General features: G+C 36.5%; 4 protein-coding genes across 5 annotated transcripts in view; 2 read left to right on the top strand and 2 right to left on the bottom strand.

The window, feature by feature from the left end:
• The window catches only part of Sdhaf3 (Succinate dehydrogenase assembly factor 3), a 173504-nt gene that overhangs the window by 54617 nt on the left and 94070 nt on the right, over positions 1–24817 (top strand). The gene's annotated exons all lie outside the window — the stretch shown is intronic.
• Positions 9130–19343, bottom strand: htk (AT-rich interaction domain hat-trick). 2 transcript variants are annotated; one of them, XM_081979708.1, is made up of 11 exons: positions 19016–19343; positions 14938–17109; positions 13581–14423; positions 13458–13520; positions 13217–13406; positions 12017–12930; positions 11660–11959; positions 10502–10701; positions 10059–10447; positions 9864–10004; positions 9130–9756 (listed from the first exon to the last, which is right to left on the bottom strand). In XM_081979708.1, the coding sequence occupies exons 1-11, from the start codon at positions 19016–19018 to the stop codon at positions 9719–9721; spliced, it is 5253 nt and encodes a 1750-aa protein (XP_081835834.1). In that variant the 5' UTR covers positions 19019–19343; the 3' UTR covers positions 9130–9718. The 2 variants fall into 2 exon arrangements, with proteins under 2 accessions (XP_081835834.1, XP_081835833.1); XM_081979707.1 differs by having other exon boundaries at positions 13458–14423.
• LOC145729105 (proteasome subunit beta type-5-like) lies at positions 19587–22738 on the top strand. The gene is made up of 3 exons (XM_081979731.1): positions 19587–19816; positions 21209–21791; positions 22531–22738. Exons 1-3 carry the CDS (start codon positions 19682–19684, stop codon positions 22650–22652), a joined length of 840 nt encoding a protein of 279 aa, XP_081835857.1. The 5' UTR covers positions 19587–19681; the 3' UTR covers positions 22653–22738.
• On the bottom strand, positions 22729–24734 carry LOC145729102 (dual specificity protein phosphatase CDC14C-like). Its single transcript, XM_081979726.1, has 6 exons — positions 24186–24734; positions 23827–24135; positions 23645–23774; positions 23407–23585; positions 23198–23351; positions 22729–23144 (listed from the first exon to the last, which is right to left on the bottom strand). Exons 1-6 carry the CDS (start codon positions 24581–24583, stop codon positions 22770–22772), a joined length of 1545 nt encoding a protein of 514 aa, XP_081835852.1. The 5' UTR covers positions 24584–24734; the 3' UTR covers positions 22729–22769.

Here is a 24817-nt window from a genome sequence, read left to right on the forward strand (position 1 = left end):
AATCTCAAGTGTTGATAGAATGTGACAGTACTGGTTGACAATACCACCCTTTTGTCACATTCTGTATGCATTTATCTTGGTTCAAATGTGCGCAATTTGGGTAGACCCCCGCACAGTGGGCCGTTTATGATTGGTCAAAAAAAAACAGCAAGCTAATAGCTGCTTTTTTGACCAATAACAATCTACCCACTGTAGTACTTACCAAAATATAGTGTTTTCGAAAAAATGGCGGTTAAACTTGGAAAATGTAAATAAGTGGAAGGTTATTATACTTTTTTGACGATATGATGATGATATTCTCAATCACAAAACATAGAATTTTGAGGACAATTTGAGGGTTTGTTGCAAGTTTGTACATTTTATCACTTATACTTACCATGAAGCTTTTTCTTTTGTTAAAACTACAATTTTCAGTGCTTGAAAACCTTAAGAAAACAACATTTCAATTTGAAATTCTTTCCAGAAATGGTTGACTTACCAATTCTTAAAAAAATACCACTGAAAGCTTAATTTTAGGATTGTAAACTGATTTCAGACCTAAAACTGGCTAATTTTAATCACTGATGCCTTTTATTTAGTTAAATATACAATTTTGATGCTTGAAAACCTTAAAAACACAACTTTTTAATTCAAATCCCATGCTAAAATGACTAATTTGTAATTTATGTAAAAAGTACAACTGAAAGTGTAGTTTTAGGATTTTAAAGTTAGTTTAAGTAAAGTTTTTAGACATGAAACTGGTTATTTTTAAGTTCTGCCTGAAGGCTTCTCTTTAGTTAAAACTACAATTTTCAGTGGTTGAAAACCTTACAAACACAACTTTTCAATTAAAATTCCATCTTAAAATAGATAGTTTGTGAAGTCTTTAGGAATGACCATTGAAAGTCTAGTTTCAGGACTTTTCTGACCAAAAACTGGTTATTTTTAAGCCGAAAAGCGTGTTCTTTAGTTAAACTTTAATTTCTAGTACCTAAAAACTTTAAAAAACAACTTTTTCATTAAAATTCCACGCTGATATGACTGATTTGGCCAATTCTTGGAGAAATACCATGGAAAGTCTAGTTTTAGGTTTTCAAACTTTTTTAAGCTATGAAATTGGTTATTTTTAAGCCTTGAAGCCTTTGCTTTAGTAAAAACCTTAATTTCAACTTCTTAAAAACCTTGAAAACAAAACTTTTTAAATTGAAATTCTATGCTGAAATGACTGATTTGCTAATTCTTGGAGAAATACCACTGAAAAGTTAGTTTTAGGATTGTAAACAGTTTTTGGTCATGAAATTGGTTATTTTTACGCCCTGAAGCCTTTGTTTTAGTTAAAACTTCAATTTCCAGTGGTTGAAAACCTCAAAAAATAACTTTAATTAAAATTCCATGCTGAAATAGCTGATTTGCCGAGTCTTGGAAAATTACCATTGAAAGTCTAGTTTTAGGTTTTCAACCTGTTTTTTAGACATGAAACTGGTTATCTTTAGATCTTGAAGCTTTTTCTTTACTTAAAACTACAATTTTCAGTGATTGAAAACTTTAAAACACAATTTTGCAATTGAAATTCCATGCTAAAATGGATAGTTTGTAATTTCTGTAAAAATGACCACTAAAAATCTAGTTTCAGGATTTTAGTGGTTGTTAGACCTGAAACTGGTTACTTTTATGCGCTGAAGCTTTTTTTAGTTAAAATCTACAATTTTTAGTGTTTGGAAACTTAGCTCTTCAACATTGATTTTGTATGTGAGCAATTTTGTACTTTCCACAGCTGTGGCATACGCTTATGTTAATTGTATACTCTAACAATTTATTGTTATTGCAAAATTTGAGTAGTAAACTCAAGAAAACTGTACAGTCTAACCAAAAATCTCGTTGATTTTAAACGTGCCGATCATGGAACCTTATCGTGACAGCTAAGACGCGGTTCCTTATCTTATTTGTTCGATATTTTTAAAATCATTGTGGCGCGCTATCTGTACCGCGCGAAATTGAGGTCGTTCCAATCTGTACACTGATTCACCCTGTAACTGATTGAGCTTCGCTATACAAGGCGTCTCATAATATATGCGCCGGACTTGGGTAACTCGTCCAGAAATATGACAAAAAAGGTTCTATTTCCTCTAAAATAGTACTAGAGATATTGGGTGTTGAAATTGACAGAAAAATTAGTTTGAATAATGAGTTTTTTCCCCAACTTCTACGCTACTGGAAAAAGTACGATTTTGATACTCCCAAGTTGAAAAACATCAATTTTTTTAAATTTTATTGAAACAAGTAACAAAGTCTGTAAAATGCACCATTTTAAAAAGTGAGTTAATATAACTTTTTTCATATTTTTGGACAAACTACCCAAAATCCTGCGCATCTATTATATAACACCGTGTATAGTGTTTTTTTTTTTAAAGACAGGAAACAACGACGCCATATTCAACAGAAAAAATCGTTTCCGATAAAGGAAAGACGACGATTAATTCAGCGTCCTTACTCCATAACCAGCACTAATTATAACCGGCGTGGTGATTTTTTGAAAAAAAATAAATGGCAAACGAGTTTACGTGTGCACACAACGTTGTTGCCATCTCTCTTCATCCTGCCTCGACGGACCGCTACGCGGTATTCTAAAAATACGGCACGCCATCGATCCGGGACGCCCCGTATAAACTAGCCTAGCTTTTCCGATTTTTAACTAAATTTCAGATAATGGACACCCGGTAGTTTTTAAGTTTGCCCGCGCCAAAAGAATTCTGTAAAGTCGCACTGCAACGGGCTGTAAAGAAGAGAGGAAGAAGAAAAGATTCTTGGCGCCAAAAAATAATAGTTTTACTCCTTTACTGTTTGGTTGGGTTTTTATGGTATACCGGGTGTCCAGCAGAATTTAGAGTAGTTCTTATGATAAGTATACATGCGCAGTTTTTGCGAAAATCTCAGTACAGTTGTGTTTGGTCAATCACAAACTAGGAACATTGTTGGGATTTAGGCAAATACTGCACATGTGGACTTCACATTAGGAATTTTACTGCTTTATCTCAAAATTAAAGAGTTTTCACCGGTTTTACTACGGCTATAGGTTAGGAACTATTTATTTATATACAGGGTGTCTCTAAAATGCTGCTAAAATAATTTCGCCATGATCAGGTTTAATTTAAGTCTTAATAAGGCAAAATACATTTAGAATTAAAAACCGAGTGTCTTTAAATAAGTTCTGGGTTTTAAAAAAGTTACCACAGTGATGGTAATAACACACTCTAAACAGATTTCAATTATTCACCATAAAAAATCTGCCCTAGCCTAATTATTAAAAAAATATATTTACGAACAACAAAATTAAATTGTATTTTTGACACTCTGTATCTCCGACATCATTCACTTTTGGATTAAGTTGGTTTAGGTCATATTTAAGCTTCAACAATTTTAGAGACACCCTGTATTATTAAAATATAAATTAATAAAAAAATTATTAATTAATTTATCATTTCTTTAGAAGGTTAGCCACTCATCATTAAAAGTTTATCAGGATCAAAAATGTTTAGAAATTGTGCGTGCTATATTTTAAAAACATTTTTTCCACTTACGGTTTAACCGGAAGACTTGCTAATTTTAAATGTAACCCTGTATATTTTTGCATTTTTTTGATTGTGCTTTGCTACAGTTTTTAGGAAATATCTCCCTGAGAAGGCCCTTTAGGGCAAAAGTTTTCTAATGCAGTCTGATAAAGGGTAAAATCATCTACAACTTTTACTCTTTTTTCACATTTTTCTAAAAAAAACGAGATTTTCTATTTTTTTTTCAAATTTGTTTATGATTACCAAAATAATTTTTTCCGATTTCCATTTTCATTTTTTCCAATGTCACGTGATTGTTGTTCCCGGCCATTTTGATTTGCCTTTTTTTTTTTTGTTACTTTTCTGTTTTGTCAAAGTCACGTGACGCACCTACACACAATTCCGCCATTTTGACAATTTTTTGTGTCAAGTGTCCCTTGACTTTTGGCAACTATTGATTTTTTTTTCATTTCAAATGCAAAAATCACGTAATATTTTTCCACCTGTTTTTTAGATCACGTGATCCGTTATGTCAAATTTATGTTTTTTAAAACTTTTTATACACTCTTTCATTCAATCGTGAATAACTATCCTATTGGATACATAGTGTATCGACTTTTATATGTCAATGGATAGCCCATGAAATGGGCTTTGTAAAAATATGTAAATTTTAGTTAATTCGTTTGACGGTTTGGCCACTAAATGGAGTCAAAGTTGACTTTTTTTTTTCACTTTTTTGATGCAGTATTTCACTCAATCGCAAATAACTCGCCTATTTGGTATACTCTGCGTAGACTTTTATACGTCAATGAAAAGCTAATGAAATGGGCTTACCAATGTTATGGCAACACTGGTTGATTGATTTATCGGTTGGGCCGCTAGAGGGCATCAAATTTTCCATTTTTTTTAGTGCAGTGTTTCATTCAATCGTAAATAACTGGCTTATTTGGTTCACACTATATACACGTTTGCACCTCAATAGATAGCCAATGAAATGGGCTCTCTACAAATATGACAACACTGGTTGGTAGGTTAAACCGTTTGGCCGCTTTCTCTCAATCAGTTTTCAAATTTCTGGTGGCATTTTAAAGAATCAGAATCCACTAATGCTATTTTGCCATTTTGGTGATTCTGACCTGCAAAACCCGTTTGAGAACCTCTTGTAATACTTTCAAAACTCATCAGAAGACAGTTTGAAAGACACTGGTGACATTTTGGTGTTTCTGATCTGCAAAAACTTTTTAAAAGCTTCTATAGTCACTTTTTTAAGGATCAGAAGACAGTTTTGGAGCAATTATAGTACCATATTGGTGTCTCTGAAAAAACTAGTGTTGTGAAAATCTGCAAAAATATACAGGGTGTCCCATTTAAACGAAAGTTTATTTGGTTCATATCATAATAACAATGTGCTTCAGAAAAATTCTCCATAATTCATTTCACAAAAATCGAGCACAGATTCGCGAAAACCACTTTTGGAGATACTCTGTGAAACACTCGAATTTGAGACACTCTATACTTTCCACATTTGACTGAATTATGCGCAATTAGTTTGGACACCCTGTACATGTACATTGCATAAAAAAACTATATTTCTGTGTGACTCTAGGTTAGTTAATTTTTTTTTGTTAGAGGGCACTGTATTCCATTTACACTGTATTTACTCCTAAAGTATAAATAATATGTTCAGCCTCCTCTGTGGATGTGTCTTAGTACACGGTGTCCCAAGTTTTAAACCGGAAAAAAACAACAGATCAGTCTGTTGTAACCCGCATAAAATTCATCAATGATCAACCACTCTTATTGATCTCCCTACCTCAAACTCTATAAGTGTGCAACAATTGAAAATACCTGTCAAACTTAATATGTATCTGAATAACGGTCCCTACTAATACAGAAATAAGAAAATGTTAATAAAACATTACAAATTGATTGGGGTTCTAAAAAATGCAGAAATCTACAGGATGTTCAAAAATAGCAAGGTTGTCGTAGTCATTTTGGGCAAACAAACTGTTTTTTTGTGTGTAAATGAAAGAAAATTACAGGGTTGCCCACCACACATAAACCAATTAGGTTCTTCAACGAAATATCAAGTGATTTTGAACATTTCCATAAAACGTGTACATCCTGTATATGTGAAGGTTTTATTAATATTATATTTTATGAGGTAAAAACTCAAATTGACCATCATTGAAACAAAAGTGCGCTAATAGTAATGAAACTTTCAGTTTTGCGTATTTATATATGCGATTTTGGCGGGACAGTTTAAGTCCCAGATAGGGCTCCATCTAGACACGACAAGTATAAAGTGGGGCCCCGTTTCCAAGCTAAAATCGAACATAAACGGCGTCATGAGGGAGAACGGGCCCGTTGCGGAGACGGTGGGACCGGAGGTTGCCTCGGCCCCTCGTTCTGCTGTTGATGGAAAGACCCACTAAAACGCTCTCGCGGCCGTAGTCACACTCACTATACTCATACTTTTTTTCAAACATTTTATTTCTAGATGGCCTCAACCATCCAAACATTCCTCACATTTATGTTACATTGCATTAAAGAATTACAGTTTTGGGTTCACTAGTGCGTTTGATAGGTGAGTAACTTGAAAGTGGTTTTTAGTATAGTAGGCCTATACGTAGTGTTGGGCTCTGGGTGTATAGTCAGAAGAAAATAACGTAAAGGTTGGCTCGGCATCGAGGTCGCACACCAATGCTTTTGCCCCGGCCGGGTAGGTAGGTAGAAGACAACGACATATGGCGGTACCGTGAGAGAAAGGAAGAGGCTGTTAACCGTCTTATTTTAGGAATGTTCTAAAATTTTACTCGACCGCCCATTTCTTTTGTTTATAACAGCGTGTATGGAACAGTTATGTTCCGAAGGATGACATAGTATGTGTGTGCGTGTATGGCGGCTTTTCTTTTGTCATCTTCGATCTTTGAATTTAATTAACCAGTTGCAGCTACACTAAAAAGTTTATGCGGATGATACGTCTATTTTTTAATTTAATTCGCACTACTTAGTTAACTACAATTTCAAGAAAACAGCACCAAATTAACTAAAACTAAAGAAGTTTTACTAAAACATCTGATGTTACTTCAAGAAAATACCAGTAAAAATCAACCTCTGCACCGATTGATATGGCTTTGACAATAAAGGTCTCATTTAAATTTCACGTAATAAATACTTGTTTAATTAAAAAACTTATAAAACCGGCAAATTTTACCTAATTTTGATCTAACTCTTCTATCCAACAACTGATGATAGCTGTTTGTTAAGTTCCCAATTAAAACACTCCAACAAAATATCAAGTTTTGGAACGACAAATGAATATTAAATTTTACAAAATCTTATATTATGTTAGTTCATACAAAATTAGTGAAAGCTTTTAAGATTTCCTCTACTTTCCTTTACAAAACTACATGTTAAATATAGCTGATTTGTTGAGGATAATATAATACATAACCTTTACAAAGGCTACAGGGTAATTTGCCTTTTTGGATATTGTTCAAGGTTTTGGCGCCATTTTTAAAAAGAAGTAATTAAAAAGAAGATAGTTAATAGATCAGAAATTCATTACCATTGGACAAAACAATGAAAGTTGTAAAGGTCATCTTATGTAATTTTTTTGGGTCATTTTTAAAACCTTTGGACTATCATTGAGCTTAATTTATGAGATTTTGGTTGATGGAAAAACTCTGACTTAAATGCACCGCCACTGTACTATAAAGGGTGGAAAAGAAGCGCGTGCAAAAAAGTGAAATTTTCAAGTAGTCCCCAATTGATCAATAATTTGTTTTGGGTTTGTTTTAACTTAAGGAAGTGTTGTTTAGGTCAGTATCTCGGGACATGTGTGGCCGTTTTCCAATTAGCATCCTGTGACTCAAGAAATAGCGATATGTATCCAAAAAATGCGACATAGCAGTGCTCAATCTTGAATTAAGGCAGTATCTTTGAACTGTCATTGTAAGTCACGTGTAGGTCCCATATTATGTGTTGCATTATTTTAACTATAATTTAAATTCAACTCTTTTAACCGATAGAACCATACAGGGTGTTTAGAGTGAGTTAAAGTGGAAGAAGAATTTGTCCAAACAATTTCTGTCGCTGGACACCCTGTAAGGTCTTACCAAATATAGGGCTGGTCCTGAAAAGTACTCAGATTATGTATTAACAAATAATGTTGACCATACAACGGCATTTGAATGATAAAGTCAAACCTGCTAATATGGCTTAATTCAAGATTGAACAGTGTTTTATCTATTTTCCGGAAAAATCGATATTTCTTCGGACACATGACGTTAATTAAGAAACGCCCAAAAACGTCCCGAGGAATACCCTAGACAACAAGTTCCTATGAAAGAAAAAAGTTAGGTAAAATGATTTATTAGTAAAGTTCCTGCAATTTAATACTTTTCTTTTTTTGCGCACGTTCTTGTCCCACTTTGATTGTCTTTAGCCACGCTGCATGGTCTTATTGGTCATGGGGTTGCTTCAAAAATTATGTAAAAAGATAATATTGGATCTACACCCAACTAAAATGACACATAAAAAGCTGCTGCCATAACTTAATTCGAGCTTGAGCCCTGTCTGTGTGTCTTTTTTGGATAAATCAATATTTCTTGAGACATGGGACGTCAATTGGGAATCGTCCCGAGATATTGACCTAAATAACACTTCTTTATGTTAAAACAAAATGTTTGGTCAGTTGGGGACTATTTGAAAAATTTTTTTGCACGCACTTGTTTCACACCCTGTATAAAACAGTTAGAGCGCATTAAAGCAAAAGTTTTTTACATCAGTAAAGAGCCAATAAACCAAGCTCAATGACGGTCCGAACCGCATTAAAATCTGTTGATTCGTTTCAGAATGGCGTAGTTTTAAAAATGACCGAAAAACATCACTGTCCCGGTTGACGTGGCGAGCAGTTTAGTTTGGACCATTTGAAAACAAACACGTGCCTTTACATTGTAGTTTTTCGCGTAAAAACTGACAAATTATATAGGGAAATAGAAAATAACACTCACTCTGCATTACTATAATTCTGTCTTGTTTAAATCTCTATTAAGTTCCGTAGTACTTCTACTGGTCATTTTGAGTGTTGCTCTGCCGTAACATAAATACTCCCAAGCAGTTTTTTTAAATGATTGGATTTAAGAAAGTATACAGAGTTGTAGCTAAAAAAGCGCTCTACAACTGTTATTAAATAGTTTTGCGTTATTAAAATCAATTCCATGAACTACATACACCAATACCAAATTGTTGATTAGTTTTACTTTTGTCATTGCCCCTGTAATAATTAGGGTACTTTTTAAAACGGATTTTTAAGACAAGTCTGGCGTCCACCTGTTTTCCGCCCTTTTAGTACTGTTTGACGTAAAACGGGCTCTTTCAGTCTGTTTTCATCGCGCATTTTTGCCCGCAATTTTTATCACGAGAACAGAAACGCGATGAGGTCAATTTCAGTTGCTCCTAATACTCGACACATTCACCAATTGACATGAAACTTAAATTTATCTCCTGCTAGAAGATCTAATTTTTACAAATAGGACTTGATTGGAGGTTTTGATTCAACTGAATTATAAATACTGGAAATAATACTCAACTAAACTTCAATCATTTATATAATTTATTTGAAAAAGAAAAATCAATTATATAAAAATATTGCCTCAATATCGGATGGCCTGTACCTTCTACTCTACCAATCACTTAAGGCAAAAATCACAGTAAAATCGTATTTTACTATGATTTTTGCCATATCTTCCAAATCAAGGTCTGAAAAAGCAACCAGCCAACCTACAATACATTAAAAATATTACAAAAAAAAATTAAACAGTTGTAATAACAATGCGTTCCACAATCTGTACATTAATGCCTAAGTAAAAAGGCGTCCAGGAAATTTCACACAGTTAGACTGCAAACCATTTAGCAAATTAGGGTAAATGCCTGTACTACCCTTAAGAATAATTAAACATGTCTAAAGTACCTACCTACCTAAACTGTACACTATTTAGATTTCGCTCGACTATATACACGTTAAACGTTTTCTCTCTTCACGGGACGGTTTCACCCTAGTTTTCACAATTCAGTTACAGAAACTGGATTGTGAAAACTTCACAGTTTTCCAAATTACCCTCCTAAAACGAAGATCCCAGTGCGATTTTTACAATCAGTTCGTGGGCCGGAAATTTCTGCTTCTGTCACGAGCACACCAATTCTTGTTTGGATGTTTTTAAAGCTAAAATTGAAGATAATTATTTACAAAGTAATGGTAAGTCCACATGTACAGTAGCAGTGTGATTGGTCAAAAAAAAGCAGCAAGCTGAAAGGTATACGGTTTATTACCTTCTCGTTCCCGTCGTCTCAACTTCTTTCTCCGCCTTTCCACCGTTGCCAACTCAGCCTTAACGTCAGCGTAAGCTTTACGCAATTCGCTCAACTTTTGTTGCAACACAGCAATTCTTTGACTGCTATCCAAACTCGGATCTACAACCAATAAAACTTGCTCTCACTAAACTAACCCTCATTAAACAAACTTACCGAATTCTACAAAAAAGTTGTATTTAGACGGTCGTGGAGATCGCGCTGACCTCTCGTAGCCACCGGCCGAACCTCCTGGTGTAGTTCCCCCGCCCGCCGAGCTTTCGCTAGCGTCACTATCGCTGTCTCGCCTGCGCGGTTTGCGTCCCCGTTTTATCGGCGCCGGGCCGTCCTCAGAGTTGCGCAACGACCGTCGACGTTTCCTGTACACCATCGGCGGGCCGAAAGTATCTAACGGTTTCCGTAAATCGCCTGGTTGGGTGTCCTCTTCGCTGTACGGTGAGATTTTCATGCCCATACCGGACGAGGAAGCTCGATGGTTGGGAAAGTACGAATTGTCCTCGTTCGAATTAGGTGAAGCGTTTGGGGTTGAAATCGTCCCGTTGTCTCTGTGAAAAGTTTCAGTTAAAACAACCATTTGGAACCCATAAACCTTTGAGTACCCTCTAGGAGACAGATTGCTAATGGTGCTCTCCGGGGTGGTGGGGGGTGTGTTTTCGATCACCACCTGAGCGTCCACTCGATTTTCCTTTTCCACTACGTGCATCAGTAGGGGCGGTGGTGGTTGCTTTTTGACCGGTTCCAACAGTATTTTGCTACTGTTACTGGTTCCTGGAGCGCTGGCAAATGGCATTTCGTGTACCTGTCACAAAAAATGTTTTGCAATTTGACTTAAGTCCCTATAAACAAATAATTGTAGTTTTAAACTATAAAGTGTTGTACTACCCTAAGGTGCCCTTAAATATGTTTATCTACTCCTAGCATGGTAATCATTCATTACATAGCTCATTTTGAGTTACGTAATGAGCGATTTTACCGCACTAGTGCGATAATAATCGATTTTATCGCACTAGTGCGATAAAACAACTTTAAATGAAAGTTTCTGCTGTAATTGTTTATTGAATTTAAACATAACTTTGATACATTTTTTCATATCGCCTTTGACTTGGCAGGCAACAAGCCAGATACCACGTTTGCGACAGCTTCTTCAATATCTGACGGAAGTTCTTCAGACATGTTCATAACGAAATGCACTTTTAAAAATTTGTGACTGACACTGTTAAATTGTCGCTTAAGTAATATGTGGAAACAAATGGCCACCATAGCAACAACACCAAAACAGTACAGCGTAGATGACAAAATTTAAGGGTAACAAATAACTACCCGTAGCAAGCATATACGAGACGTTCCTAAATAGTTCACATTGCACAAAATATGAATTTTCTTCTTACTTTACGCTGCTTCTGATGGTCGTAGATAAAATGTTGTACATCACCCGTGGGGTATGGCAAATTAACGTACTCGTGTGATCACCACAACTCGGTCTACGACCTCGTCGTGGCAACACTCCCACTCGTGACTATAAAAATGCTCATACCCCACTAGTAATGTAAATAACTATTATACAACCCCTCATTAAGTTTTGGAAGAAATAGAAGAAAAAGGACTGAGGGACACTGTATGATTTACTCAGTCCTCTATAACTAACTAATGCTGTACGACTCAAAGTCATATTTGTCGTCAACTTGATTTTTAATGATCCATGTATCCATTAACACAAACACAAGGAATACTACAAACCTAAAGAAGACAAAACTTACCGACGAAACACTTGGTGCATCACTACCACACGGTAACTCCGCCACCGGAGCTGGACTTCTCGGTATTTCTTCCTCGCAGAGCAGTAACGAATGCAAATTAGGGTCTTGCTCTTCCTTCACCTCTTCCTTGGCTTGATCTTCAGTCTTCACTGTTTCACTCTCCTTCACCTCCACAATTTTCTCTTCAACGGGAGGTTCTTCACTAGGCTGATCTTTCGGGAGAATGTCCTCAAAACTGAACGTTCGCTTCTCGTCTACCGCCGGCTGCGATTGGGAATCGTCCGTTGTGGTAACAGTTTTCTGAAATAATTGCGCGATTAATGTACGAAATGTTACAATTTTATGAAGTAAACTAACTTGTAAACAGGACAGGTTGCTATCGGTGTTTTTGCATTCAATTAATGGTTTGTTGTCAGACGAGTTTGTTCTGGAGTCTTCTTCGTCTTCCTCGGAACCAATCACCAAATGCTCTGAGTCGCTACTGTCAGTGTCCGACTCTTCAATAATAGCTTTACTGACCACTCTTCTTCGTCTGCGCGGTTCTATGGTTTCGGGTTTCTCTTCAACTATCTCAGTTTGTTGTTTTTCTTCTTCCGGCTTCTTTGTGGTTTCCTTAAGGTCCTCCTTCACTGCGGACACTTCTTTTGATGGACCCGGTTCACTCACCACTTCAACCGGTTCCACTTTGTTAACAGTACTGGTGGATTTGGCCAAGTCAATGTTGTTTTTAATGGAATTGAATTTCTGTAAAATGGAATCGGCAATTCGCGTTCCAGTTTTCACAGTCAGTTCTTTTCCAGTGTCGTCCAATTTTGGGTTCAGAATTAAAGGCGGTTTTGATACTATTAATTCTAGAAGTGAACTGTCAGTTTCTTGCAATGCTGGATCAATGGGCTTTTTAGGTGATGGTGGTTGTTCGTTTGTCACTTTGTCTTCTTTAAGAGGAACAGGAATGTCTACTGTTAGTGGTAAACTGGAGGTTTCGTTGTTTTCTGATTCCTTTTGTACTGGTGTAGCCAGGGGTTGACCTAGCACTGTAATAATCTTCTGATGTGGAGTGGTAGCAGGAGGAGAAAGAATGACACTTTTTGGTGCGGAAATTTGCTCCGGTTCCACCTTTTTAGAAGTTGACGGAAGATTGATTAATGCGTCGCCACTGTCGTCGTCAGTCGATGAACTTTGAGCTATTACACGCTGAATTTGAGCTTGAATGTCTTCATCGTCACTATTGGTGGTAGTTTTGCCTGCATCACAAGAATATTCACCTAAACCTTAGAGGTACACTTCATATAGGTATATACAATCAAAACAATATGAAACAAATCACCAAACAAATGTATCAAAGCAATCGGCAGTGACATCATATTGAAGTGCACTATTTATGCAAAGCCTAGTTTTACATGCTTAAAGTCTAAAATGACAGATTTTATCTAGAAAACCAACAGAAAAAAATGTGGTAGATTTCATCAAAGACAACAAGTTTTCCCGTAAAATGTAACAATTTTCATAAGTAACAAAAAACCAAATTACTGCCGTTTACTATGGAACAAAAATTACCTTCATCAGTTTTGCTACTAGAGAAATCAGGAGTAGTTCGATCGTTTGGCGACTTGGAAAACGACGCAGAGAAGACTGTATCCTCCCTAGTGAAGATCTGGGTGGGAAATTCGCAATCTGACAGTTCCATGTCCCTACTATATTCGTCCGAAGTCTCAGGTTCCTTAAATAAGGTGTCGTGAAATGAACTCTGTAAAAAAAATAAATTATTTGTGGACTAAAAGCAACCAAACCAACTTACCGGTTTCGTTTCGATGTTCTTCAGGCTCTCCGCATCATCGTCCATCGGGGAAGTGCCGGAACCCTTCATTAAATTAAAACTAGGAGATTCAATCAACTTATCAAACGGATCTTCATTCTTTACATCAATTTCAGCAGTTTCTTCGTCTTCCATCAAGTCCGCCTCATTCTCCTCCTCTTCTTCGTCCTCTGAGACTTGCACCCGCTTTGGTACTCTGGAGTATGTCCTTGGCTCAGGTAGGTCCAGTTTACTCTCGTTCTTGCTCGGTGACAACGAGCCAAACAACCTAGGAAGCCGTTTCTTGCCTACTTTATCCTCCACAAGTTTAGATCTGGTTTCGAATTCGAAAGGTTCCGGTTCTTTAAACTCGTAAATATCGTCTGAACTGGAGGACACCTCCAATTTTGGTGGCAATGGCTTCATTTCCTCTTCTTCCAACTTCTTCACATCCACAGTCATCTCTTTTCTCAGGTCTTCTTTTTTTAACTCTGGAGGCTTTTCGGAAGAGTCCTCCGATGAAAATGATTCTTTGGACACCTCCACTGGTGGTGTTTTAAGCGCTTTAGCAAAACCTTTCAGCTCAGAACGAATCTGATTCAAATCGAAGTCACGGCCTCGCGCTTCACTGTTACCGCTTTCGCTTTCATCATCCTCGCTCTCATCCGGAGAAGATTTTTTCTTTCTAACACGTCTGCCACTCTTCTCGGACGAATCATCGTCTTTGTTAGAGTCGTCCTCGTCTTCTTTTCTGATACGTTTTGGGGTAGGCGTTTTCGAAGTAGGCGGTCCGCGTGAAACCCGTTTTGGGTACACTTTCACCTCCAGCTCTTCGGATTTGATGCTGCCACTGCGCGTTCTAGAGAGTTCTGGTTCACTTTCTGAACTGTCGATGTCGGATACGTCAGTATGAGTGGACACACGGCGACGTTTAGCTTCTTGTTTAGCAGCTAGTCGGCTGGATCTCACCTTATTTTAGGGGGAAAAAAGTATATTAATTAGCTGTATGCCAAAAGTGAATATTATGAGATCCTTCCAATTCCTGAGACTCACAAGTTATCCAAGAAATGTGGGTAAAATCACTAGACATGATTGATAGTGACCTAAAATCAAGGGAAAAATATGTCACGCAGCTGTATCAGGGATTGTAGGTTGAAATTGCACAACTTACTTGACAACACCCCAATATTAAAATTTCATTTAGTATTATTAAATTTAGGTATTAGGCCATCTCTAATCACTGTTTCGACAATAACAAATTAAAATAAATTTTAGAGCAGAGAAAAGACATTCTCCAGATCTTTAATGTCACTTTCAAACCGGACATAAAAATCTGCATGCTTTGAAGAACCTAAATATATATAGAATAAGACATAAAATGGGATGAAAGTAGACTTATGAAAACACTCTAACCGGATTGGAGAACTTAAATATATCTACAAAGTGTTGAAAAAATGAAAAATTTGTGTATGCAAAAACTTACCACTGGAGTTGCAGGACTTTTAGAAACACTCCCCGATGAAGTAACACTTGACGGAGTAGTAGATCTGGGAGGTTTGTCGTCCTTGCTTGAAACAGACGATAATCGACATCTCTTTGCCGCTGTCTTCATTCCAGAAGTAGAAGCGCCCGAGCTGGTGCTTTGTTTGACATTGACAGGCGCAGGAATTTTTCCTGCCTTTCTGCTCTTTGATCCCGAGGTCAGGTTCTCCGCAATCCGATTGGCTGGAATCCATTCGTCGTAGCGGGTGTTCCAGCCTGTGTAGTGTACCAAGTAAATTGTTCCAGTGTGGGGTGATTCCCTGTCAATGTCCACGACTTTGGCTTCGTACGTCACTTTCGATTCGTTCGTAGGGCCGTAATACACGATGAGTTTGTCGCCAATGTTTGCAGTGTTTGGTGGTTCATTATCGCTGCTTTCCAGTTTTTTCTTTGCTTTGGACTTCTTGTCTTCATCCTCTTTGAGTGGGTTGGGCTTTTTGGCAGGTTTTAAAACTTGAGTCTTTGCCAGCGCTGTGGGAGCCTCTTTGCTTTGTCTGGTTGTCACCATGTCTTTAGCAGGTTTGACAGATGTTAGAGACTTTGACCGTGTGAACTGGACCTTTTCGTCTTTATCCTTTTTTGTGACATCTTCAAATTTCTCCACTAAAACTTTCACTTTCTCTCCCGGAGTTGGTTTGATTGACTGCTTTTTCACGTCTTTTGCTACAGGCTTGGGAGTGTCATAACGTTTAGGTCTGTTTAGTGAAGAAGTTCCTGGAGTGTCTAAAGATGTCTCAGGTTTTTTGACTTCCTTAACCTCTTTAGAAGTTTCAAGCTTTTTCTTGGTTTTCAAATCTGGTTTTTCTGGTACTGGAGTAGATTTGCGTTCAATTGGTTTCTCTTGGATATCATCGTCGCGTTCTGGACGTGGACTGCTCATTGGAGTTCTGTCTTTGTCTCTTATTAAGCTTCTGCCCTTGTCCTTCTTGTTTGGCTTGATAGGATTAGACATTGTCACTCCTAGAGTTCGAAAAAAGCCTTCATAACTCAGCAAACATTTTTTGTATACAGATTTGATTTGATTGGAAGCGTTTTGGCTGATGGGTATTTTTATTTTACCAGCTACAGACTTCCATTTGTTTTGGTTAGTAACTCGATTGTATCCGCCCATTTTGTCCACAATGCGGAATAGCCTGTGCAAATCAATGTCTCTTCCTGCTATGGTGGGGGTTTTATTCAATGGGGTGCCTGCATCGTCCATAAATTTGTACAGTTGAGCTACAAAAAGGTCTTTTTCTTCACTCTGCTCTTCCCCACTTTCATCACTAACATTGTCATCGCTGTCACTATCACCAGCAACGTTGAAAAGAGAACTTTTCTCCCAGTGCAACGGTAAGTCGTTGCTACTTAAGTATTTATTTGCTTTTTGTATAGCTTCGAGCAATCCGGAACTATCAATTTTTTCTGTTGAATCTCTATGGAATTCAGAAACTTCTTTTTTCGGTACAGTGTAATATCGATCATCTCTAAAAGATCGTATTAGAAATTCATCTTTAATGTTAATTTTCACAGTTGGTTGCGCAGAAGGGATTACAATCAATCCGGGGAACCACTTCTCTTTACCGCGTTTACTTTCCCCAGTCTCCACACTGACTACACGCCCAATGTCTTGAGTGTAACCCTCCAAGTCAGGCTCATCTTCCTCCTCTACATCTTCGTCGCTACTTTCATCTTTTAAAAGTCGATTTCGCCTACCTCTCCGACTACCCATCACTGGAATGCTAAAGTGTTCTGGATGAGTCAAGGGAAGCTGATCTAAAGTCTCACTTTCGTTAAAATGCCGACCGCTCTTCAAGCACAACGCCGTCCTCCGTAGGGTCGTAATGTCCCCATCGTCAAAAACCACAGTATACTGGCTGCAGTCCTGGATTTTCGTGATGGTCGCTTCAACAGGTTCCTTGTGTTCTAAATGCTTTACGAGTACTTGGTGGCCCACACGGAGCGAACCCTTAATTTCATTGTCGGAAACTGTGGTAGTACCTAAGCCGCTTTTGAATGTGACTTTACATTTGACCACACGATCCACTTTACTGACTTTGGCTTCACAGAATGCACCTTTGTATTTGGCACTGACAGCAGTACCTACTGACAGGTATGGTGGGTCATCCACCTGCTGAAAATTCAAATTGTGTTTAGGTTATTTTGAAATCAAAATTGACTACTTTTAAAATAGTTGAGAATAATGGAGGGCAACTAATGCAAAATTGTAATACATCTGCTCATTTTAGTAAAGTTGCCCTTAATTAAAGTATAGTTTTTAACAACCTGTCAAATTCAGTTTGACAAATGGTTAGTAAGCATACTTGCAGGTGAACATTTTGTTTATTTCTGATTTAAGGAGGTAGTATAATATAATAGAAATATAGTATAGGTAGTATATTATATCAGAAACAAAACATAAGAGAGTGTGTTATTATTATTAATTTGGCAGCATTAATCAAATAACCTATTCAACAATTAAAATCACTGTTGTGTTTATATTTTATCATATGAGATAAAAGAATTATGTTTTGGTTGTGATTTAAAAAATAGTGAGATTTTTGTTCTGGTGTGTATGGTTCTAATTTACAAATTTACTGGAATATTTACAGAATGTATCACAAAGTTAATATTGCATTTGCAAGATGGATTTTTGGTTAAGTAATCATGTACCTTCACTAAGATATGACAATCTCAGTTTTTCTAATTTTGTCCCTTATTTCTTAGTCCTTTTTAACTTAGTAGCCAATTATTTTTTTTAATGTTAGGGCCAAAAACTGAGATAGTCATTCCCTAACTCTGTGTTTTCTCAAAGCAGATGCAAAAATTGAAGCCATTAGATGGGGTGGGTTACCGAATGGTGGATAAAATAAAAAAGCTCTACATGTTTCCAAATTAACATGCCTAATACAATTTTGTGTTATTGTATTAATTTCAGTAATAACCTACAATATGGTACAATACAATAATCTATTGGAGATTGAAATCTAGACTCATTTTCGAAACAATTAACCAAAACTAATCAGTGTTTACTCTTTCTGTGCTAAAAATAATAATGTATTTCTTTAGATTACTTTGAACATTTTAAATACCAAACAACAGAAAGGAAAAAAACAACAGACACATTTTTAATTTCTGTCTGACTGTTTTGTGGTTAAAATATTCATCATAATTATAATATGTAATAAAACAGAAAAACTATAAATACAATATATTATTACAATATTTGAAAGTTTAGATGCAATCCAGCCTGATCTATACTGGCTTTAAACTAGTCAAGTCATTCCACTACCAAATAAATCACCTTTAGATATTATATGAACTGCTTTGTTTAAGTTGGAATAGACCCATAGACATAGCATTGTTTGGGTGTGATAGGAAAGAAAAGAAATAATAATTAACTGTTTTTACTTATACCTTGCATTTGATGGGAGAACATTTTGCAATGAATAAGTAGCAATTTTGAGATAATCAACTCTGTAAATGCCATTACATGAACAGACACCAAAATATGCTTTCAAGGTATATTTTGGTATACTTGATACTAAATTTGACTGATTTATCAGTTCTGGCATTTTAATGTTTTTGTGCAAATCATATTACTTGTTCTTATTACAGAATTATAAATTTGGTAACTAATACTGGGGTTATCTGGTCTACAATCTTTGGCATATTGACTCATTTAGTGGCAATGCTAGTGGTCAACAACTCCTTACAAACACATATTATATAACATACTTCTAGTGGCCACACAATCATTTCTTATTGTATTGTGTTTCAAATTTCTTTGTCTAGTAAACAACTTTTGTTGTACAGTACCAGGACTCTCGAATGTAAAACCAGCATACCAAAACATCCATAACTTAGGTTATAAGGTTAACAGGATGATTGTTTTAGCTATTTAACTTGTAGGTGACCAAGAATATGAACTTAATTACAGAAACAAATACAAAGTAAAGGTGATAAAAGTCAGTCAATGGACAAAACAGTCCTACACCTACAACATAGGGAATAATTGGTGTAAATAGTTTAAAACTTACCATTCTGAACAGCTTCAACTCGGTAATAGTTAAATTAATATAAAACCACCAAGAAAAAGGATATTTGTTCCCAAATAAACTGGTTATTGGAGAATGGGGAAAAGGTTGCACTGCTACACACAAGAGTAAAACGAGTTGAGGCTCTAGAGCACCACTTCGGCTAATAACTGTAGATTCCACCAGAGGGGAATGATGAAAACTAACGATGCAATGCTTTTTGGAACTCGAAAATGGAATAAATTTGGAAAAATCGCGAAAAATCAGGCGGGTGTTTATACATTTTGGTGCAGCCTGCTGTGGGAAAAGTTTAAACAGCGTTGCCAAAGCCAACTGACACTGTCATTGATTTATTACAATGATCTGGCAACGAGGCAACGTCGGTGCTTTATTGATCCAACCCATCATCTATAACCTTGATTAGCTGTCTATCTCGCTTGCACTTATGAAATGTAAGGGCAACTATTTCATTTTATATGACAAAGCAAGAGTGATAGTTGTCTCCGCTGACAGTTTTAACGATCCGAATAAAGAAGAAACGACTACTGAAAACAGTGAAAACATAACCTAACTAATTCACTAATTGCCGAATTGAAGTTTTGTAAACTCATCATTCATCAACAATAATTTTGGTTTAAGTTTCTAATTTGTGAATTCACTCAGTAAAAAATGAGTTTAGCAGAATTATGCGGTATGGAGGAGTACGGGCCCTTCAAAAATGAGTCCCGCTCTGATGATGATATTTCCTTATTTTGTCGCAACTTTTCTAGTAACATTCAGCTTGGGGTACCCCCTTTTGAAAATGTAAGTATTCATTTTCTTATTTAATCAGTAAAAAACAGCTTGTGTTTCTTTTATTCTGTTTTCTGTATGTTTCTGAAGTTTTTTGTTTGACAAACAAACTGATTAATGTGAGTCCTAGGTACAGCTATTTTACTTCATAATGGGACTGAAATCAACATTTACTTGAAATTTGGGGGTATTAACAGTTGTGTAGAAGAGTTTGATGACACTCCCCCATCTTGGTAACTGTCAGACTGACCTTGACTCTTATTTGTCAAAATGTTTACTATAAACCACTATAATAGCTATTTATGTAACCAGTTACGAAAAGATCGATTTTGTGTAACGAATGAATTTTTGTAGGGCGAGCGCAGCGAGGTCCTACAATTTGAATGAGTTACACAATAAGACATTTTCGAAACGTGTTGCATACATAATTTTTTCTAATTTTGACCAAAAAGGGGTAAAAACCACCTTTTAAAGTGATTTAACACAAATATTCACTTTCATAGCACCTTGTATAAACAGTGACAACGACATGTTATGATGGATGTCGCCCATATGTTTCTACGGAAATGCATAAAAACAGGGAGTGATGAAATGAACTTTTCATAACTAGTTACATAAAGTGATACTTTATGTAACTAGTTACATAAAGTAAAACGTTTTGTCACTCTAATCAGTTTTGAAAAGTGTCACTTTATATGCCAAAATTAGAAAAATTAGATTTTTTATTCATTTTCTTTATAAATAGCCAAAGTGATATTTGGTTTAGGTTAGTTCGATTATTCATTCAAGGAATGCAGTTCTGGTATGATAATTTATTTAATAAAATCATTCTGGAAGGAGAATTCCAAGTAGACACTGGCTGCATTTGTTTGCAGAGCAAATGTCAGGTCACAGTGACTAAATTTGACAGTTGGGTAAATTATGGTATATACCAAATTTATGTCATTGTGAGGCCACATTTGCTCTGCTCCCTCCATGCAGAATGTAAACCAATGCAGTCTCAGCTCTCTGTTAAGGATTTTTTATGTTGGGGATTGCCTTCATACCATTTATGGTATTGCCCTTTCGGGATTTCAAGATAAAATTACAAGTACAAAGATTTTTGTGTGATTTGGTCTCTGGATCAAAAAGGTTTGTTGGGAAAATGAATTAAAAAAAAAACTAAATAAATGAATAGGTAAATCCTCTCAATCAACTTACAGGACATATCTCCAACAAAGAGAGACAGTTTTACAACTAATTCTCTTACTCAGTTTAATTTTAACTTGAGCATTGCTAAAACCAATCATAATATTATGTTTCTCTTAATACATCTCAAAATATGCTTGTAGTCTATAAAGTTAATATAATGACAATCTAACACTTCTCAATTCTTTATTCTGCATTATTATAACTTAATTTCAGCCAACTGAAAATTTAGCCCAACTAAATAAAGACGACTCTGGCCGCGACATAAAAATTCAATTTGACCATGGCACTACTACCTTAGGATTTATGTACCAAGGTGGAGTGGTTTTGGCCGTTGATTCCCGGGCTACTGGTGGTCAATTCATTGGCTCTCAAACCATGAAAAAAATAGTCGAAATCAACGATTTCCTTCTGGGCACTTTGGCGGGAGGTGCGGCCGATTGCGTGTACTGGGATCGAGTACTAGCCAAACAATGCCGAATGTACGAGTTGAGAAATCGTGAGCGCATTTCTGTCGCCGCCGCTTCCAAACTAATGTCCAATATGGTGTACAACTACAAGGGTATGGGGCTTAGTATGGGAATGATGTTGGCCGGATGGGACAAACGCGGTCCTCAGCTGTACTATATTGATTCGGAAGGAACGAGAACTCCCGGGAAAGTTTTTAGCGTGGGATCTGGGTCAATTTATGCTTTTGGTGTGTTGGATTCTGGTTATAAGTGGGATTTGACTGATGAAGAAGCTTATGATTTGGGGAGGCGTTCGATTTATCATGCCACTCACAGAGATGCCTATTCTGGTAAGTTTTGTCAATATATTGCCAGAACAATTGTTCTTTTAGTGCAACAAGAGGGCAGTCTCTGATGGGTTTAAAACTTTGATTGGTTGGTCATATACTATGGCTTCTGCAAACTTAAACTTAAATGTTCCAAGAAAACCTCTAGGGTCATCTTGAAAGTGTCAGAGACCTCTAAATGCGAACCTTCTAAAAAGTGCCAGAAGCACCCCTCTTAAACCTTCTCAGAGTTGTTGTAAATTGTCACAGACTTCTAGGACTGTTTTGTCTGTGGCAAATGCTACCGAGAACTTTCTGATAAGTTCCAAAGCCCTCTATAACTGTCTTAAACTTTCCCAGAGTTGTTTTGAATTGTCAGAGGCCTCTAAGACCATTTTGAATATGTCAAAGACCTCTAAAGGCTACTGACAACCTTCTAAAAAGTGCCAGAGGCTTCTACAAGTGTCTTAAACCTTCCAAAAATTGTATTATATTGTCAAAAGCTTCTAGATTCATTGTTAAAGTGCCAGTGGCCTCTAAATGCTACTAACAAGGTTCTAGAATGTGTCAGAAGCTTCTACAAACCTTCTAAAAATTTCCAGAACCCTTTTCAAGTGTTCTACACCATCTAAGAATTGTTTGATTTGTAATTTTCACGCAACCACAGAGTACGACGCAATAGCCACTGAACAAGACTATACATAGTTTAATTTAATACAATTTCTACTGAGTCTGGTAGTTTAAAGGTTGGGCTTGATTTTAGGTGGAATTGTCAGGGTTTACCACATGAAACAAACTGGATGGGTGCATATCGACAATAACGATTGCAACGACCTGCACTATAAGTATCAGGCAGAGAAGCTGGATGCTGAAAACCAGGTTTGAATGTCTCTTACTTCAACCACTTTAGGATTAATTTTTTTTTTGTAACCTGCTGAAGATGTACGGTAATTAAACACTCTTATATTTAATGATGTGGAACTTATATTCTGTCAAAACCTCCTAAAAGGGTTTAACTTTACTACTGGATATAATTTTATTACGTCTTTGAGTACGCATAGCTTTGATTTCGTTCAGTTTGTCACCTTGAGTAGAACTGCAACGGTTGCAGGCATGTTTAGGCACTTTCATTTGAGTTTCTCTGTCTACAGTTTTTTTGGAAGGTTTCTTGGTCACTTTTTTGTGAACATGCTCCATACAACAGTTTATACTTTTCTCCGATTGAGAGTGCTTCTTCACCATAACGTTACTAGGTTTGTTTCCTTGGTAAATCCCGTGCACTGACGACAAAAACTTTGAAATGTTTTTGAAATTATCTGCTGAAGATGGGATCAGTTTTGAGCTGACTCCTATCAGTTTGTCGCTTTTTTGTTGAGTCTAAAGTGAAAATATCGTTAACCAACTACCAAACCTAAATTTACGCTAGTAACCTGCATGAAATTACTAATTTGTGATCGGGTGAAAGTGGTTTGAATGTTTTTTCTAGTATCGCGTATCAGTTTTTCTCGTTCTGCCGGCCATAGTTTGCTGTATATTCCGTATTTGTGTTTAGGGATTTTATCGCCTTCGCCGTAGTGTTGAAGCCTAAATGTAGATAATTTTTTACTTAAATTCCCTCACTGTTTCGGTGTAACAATGCCTGTATTGGCTACCGATTCTCCACAACCAACTTTGAATTTTTTCCAACCAGATTTGCTGTTGACCAATCACAGAACCAGGTCTGCATATCCGCAGCCAAGCTATGGCTTCCCTAGCTGTCATTCTGTAATGTTTTATTAAATACGCTCCTATCAGAGAACCAGTCCGACCTAAACCAGCCTGTAATAACTCAAGTGAATTACCTGAAACATCTCTTATAAATTGAAAATGTGAAATACCTTACAGTGGACTGCTATAGCAGCCGGAGCGGATTCGGCAATGTAAAGGAATTTCAGTAAAATATTTTTTGGAGGCGTTGAACCATCTGGAAAAATTAAATCGTAGTGCTGGATCCCCACTTGCATAAACCTACCACAGCACAAGGTTTTTATTTATTAAAACTATGTCAGTCTATACTTACGTATATGAATCGTACAGAATGTTATTCAACCGAATTACAGTTTTAACATCATTCTTTAAAAAATATTTGATATAAAATTCAGGAGGGTGAGCTGTGCGATTATCAGCAGGCCCGATAAAAGCCAGAAACTTTCTTGGTAATAACCAGTTAATATCTCCATACTCAAGTTTGTTGTACAAATCATACTCTGAGGCGTTAAAGTCGTCAAAATTGAAAAAGTTAAACGCCCGAGCTTTGGCGATTGCTTGAAAACAATCCAGCATCTTCAAATTAAATGGACAAGCAAATTGGGAAGCGTCTAGAAAAGCTCTAACAAACATTTACTTAATAGTGTTCAGTTTTGTTTTAAAAACACTTACTTGTACTGTCCTGCTTTCATTAACAACTTTATGGCATTCTTAGGCAACATTTCCAAATACAAAACACAGTAACATCCCATTAAAAATGCTGCGTTAGCTTTCTTATCTGGGTGGGCACAAGTATAATGCACAATCCCTTTAATTCCTCGAGCATACTGAAGGTACTTATTCAATTTAGTGCAATATTTGTAAAGGCAGGATATATTCAAAGGACCAAAGTCGCAGTAGTAGTTCTGGTACACCAATTCTTCATCAATGCTGAAGTAAAACAAACTACCATCATTTTTCAGCCTCTGGCTGAAGTTCACGCCTTTCAGTACGGCAAAATATAAAGTATGCGGCACAATTTCGACGAGATGCTCGATATCATGTTCCTGGTTTTTTAGATGACGCTCCATAACGCCACTAACGGAAAATAAAACAGAATTTTAACGGATCGTTACAGAAGATCGCGTATGTAGCGAAATTCAGGCAGTAATTTATCGTAACGGCCAAAACAATGTTGATTATTTTATTGTAGAGTTTGTTCATCTTTAGAATTTTGAAATTGATTGTGGCATTTTGACGTTGAAATTTTATAAAACTGTCAAATTTGAGGAGTAACTTTAAGCTGAGTTTCTATTAATAAAAAA

This window comes from Ips typographus, linkage group LG5 (assembly GCF_016097725.1).
Source record: "Ips typographus isolate SLU linkage group LG5, UJ_Ityp_2.0, whole genome shotgun sequence".
Lineage (NCBI taxonomy): Eukaryota > Metazoa > Arthropoda > Insecta > Coleoptera > Curculionidae > Ips > Ips typographus.

Coding starts and splice junctions, on each gene's coding strand:
- LOC145729105 (XM_081979731.1), top strand. CDS start 19,682: ATGAGTTTAGCAGAATTATGCGGTATGGAGGAGTACGGGCCCTTCAAA. Junction 19,817..21,208: donor GGGTACCCCCTTTTGAAAAT/GTAAGTATTCAT, acceptor ACTTAATTTCAG/CCAACTGAAAATTTAGCCCA. Junction 21,792..22,530: donor TCACAGAGATGCCTATTCTG/GTAAGTTTTGTC, acceptor GCTTGATTTTAG/GTGGAATTGTCAGGGTTTAC.
- LOC145729102 (XM_081979726.1), bottom strand. CDS start 24,583: ATGGAGCGTCATCTAAAAAACCAGGAACATGATATCGAGCATCTCGTC. Junction 23,775..23,826: donor ATTCTGTACGATTCATATAC/GTAAGTATAGAC, acceptor GTGCTGTGGTAG/GTTTATGCAAGTGGGGATCC. Junction 23,352..23,406: donor AGAATCGGTAGCCAATACAG/GCATTGTTACAC, acceptor ATCTACATTTAG/GCTTCAACACTACGGCGAAG.
- htk (XM_081979707.1), bottom strand. Junction 10,702..11,659: donor ATGCACCAAGTGTTTCGTCG/GTAAGTTTTGTC, acceptor TTTTTGTGACAG/GTACACGAAATGCCATTTGC. Junction 10,448..10,501: donor AGCAATCTGTCTCCTAGAGG/GTACTCAAAGGT, acceptor AACTTTTCACAG/AGACAACGGGACGATTTCAA.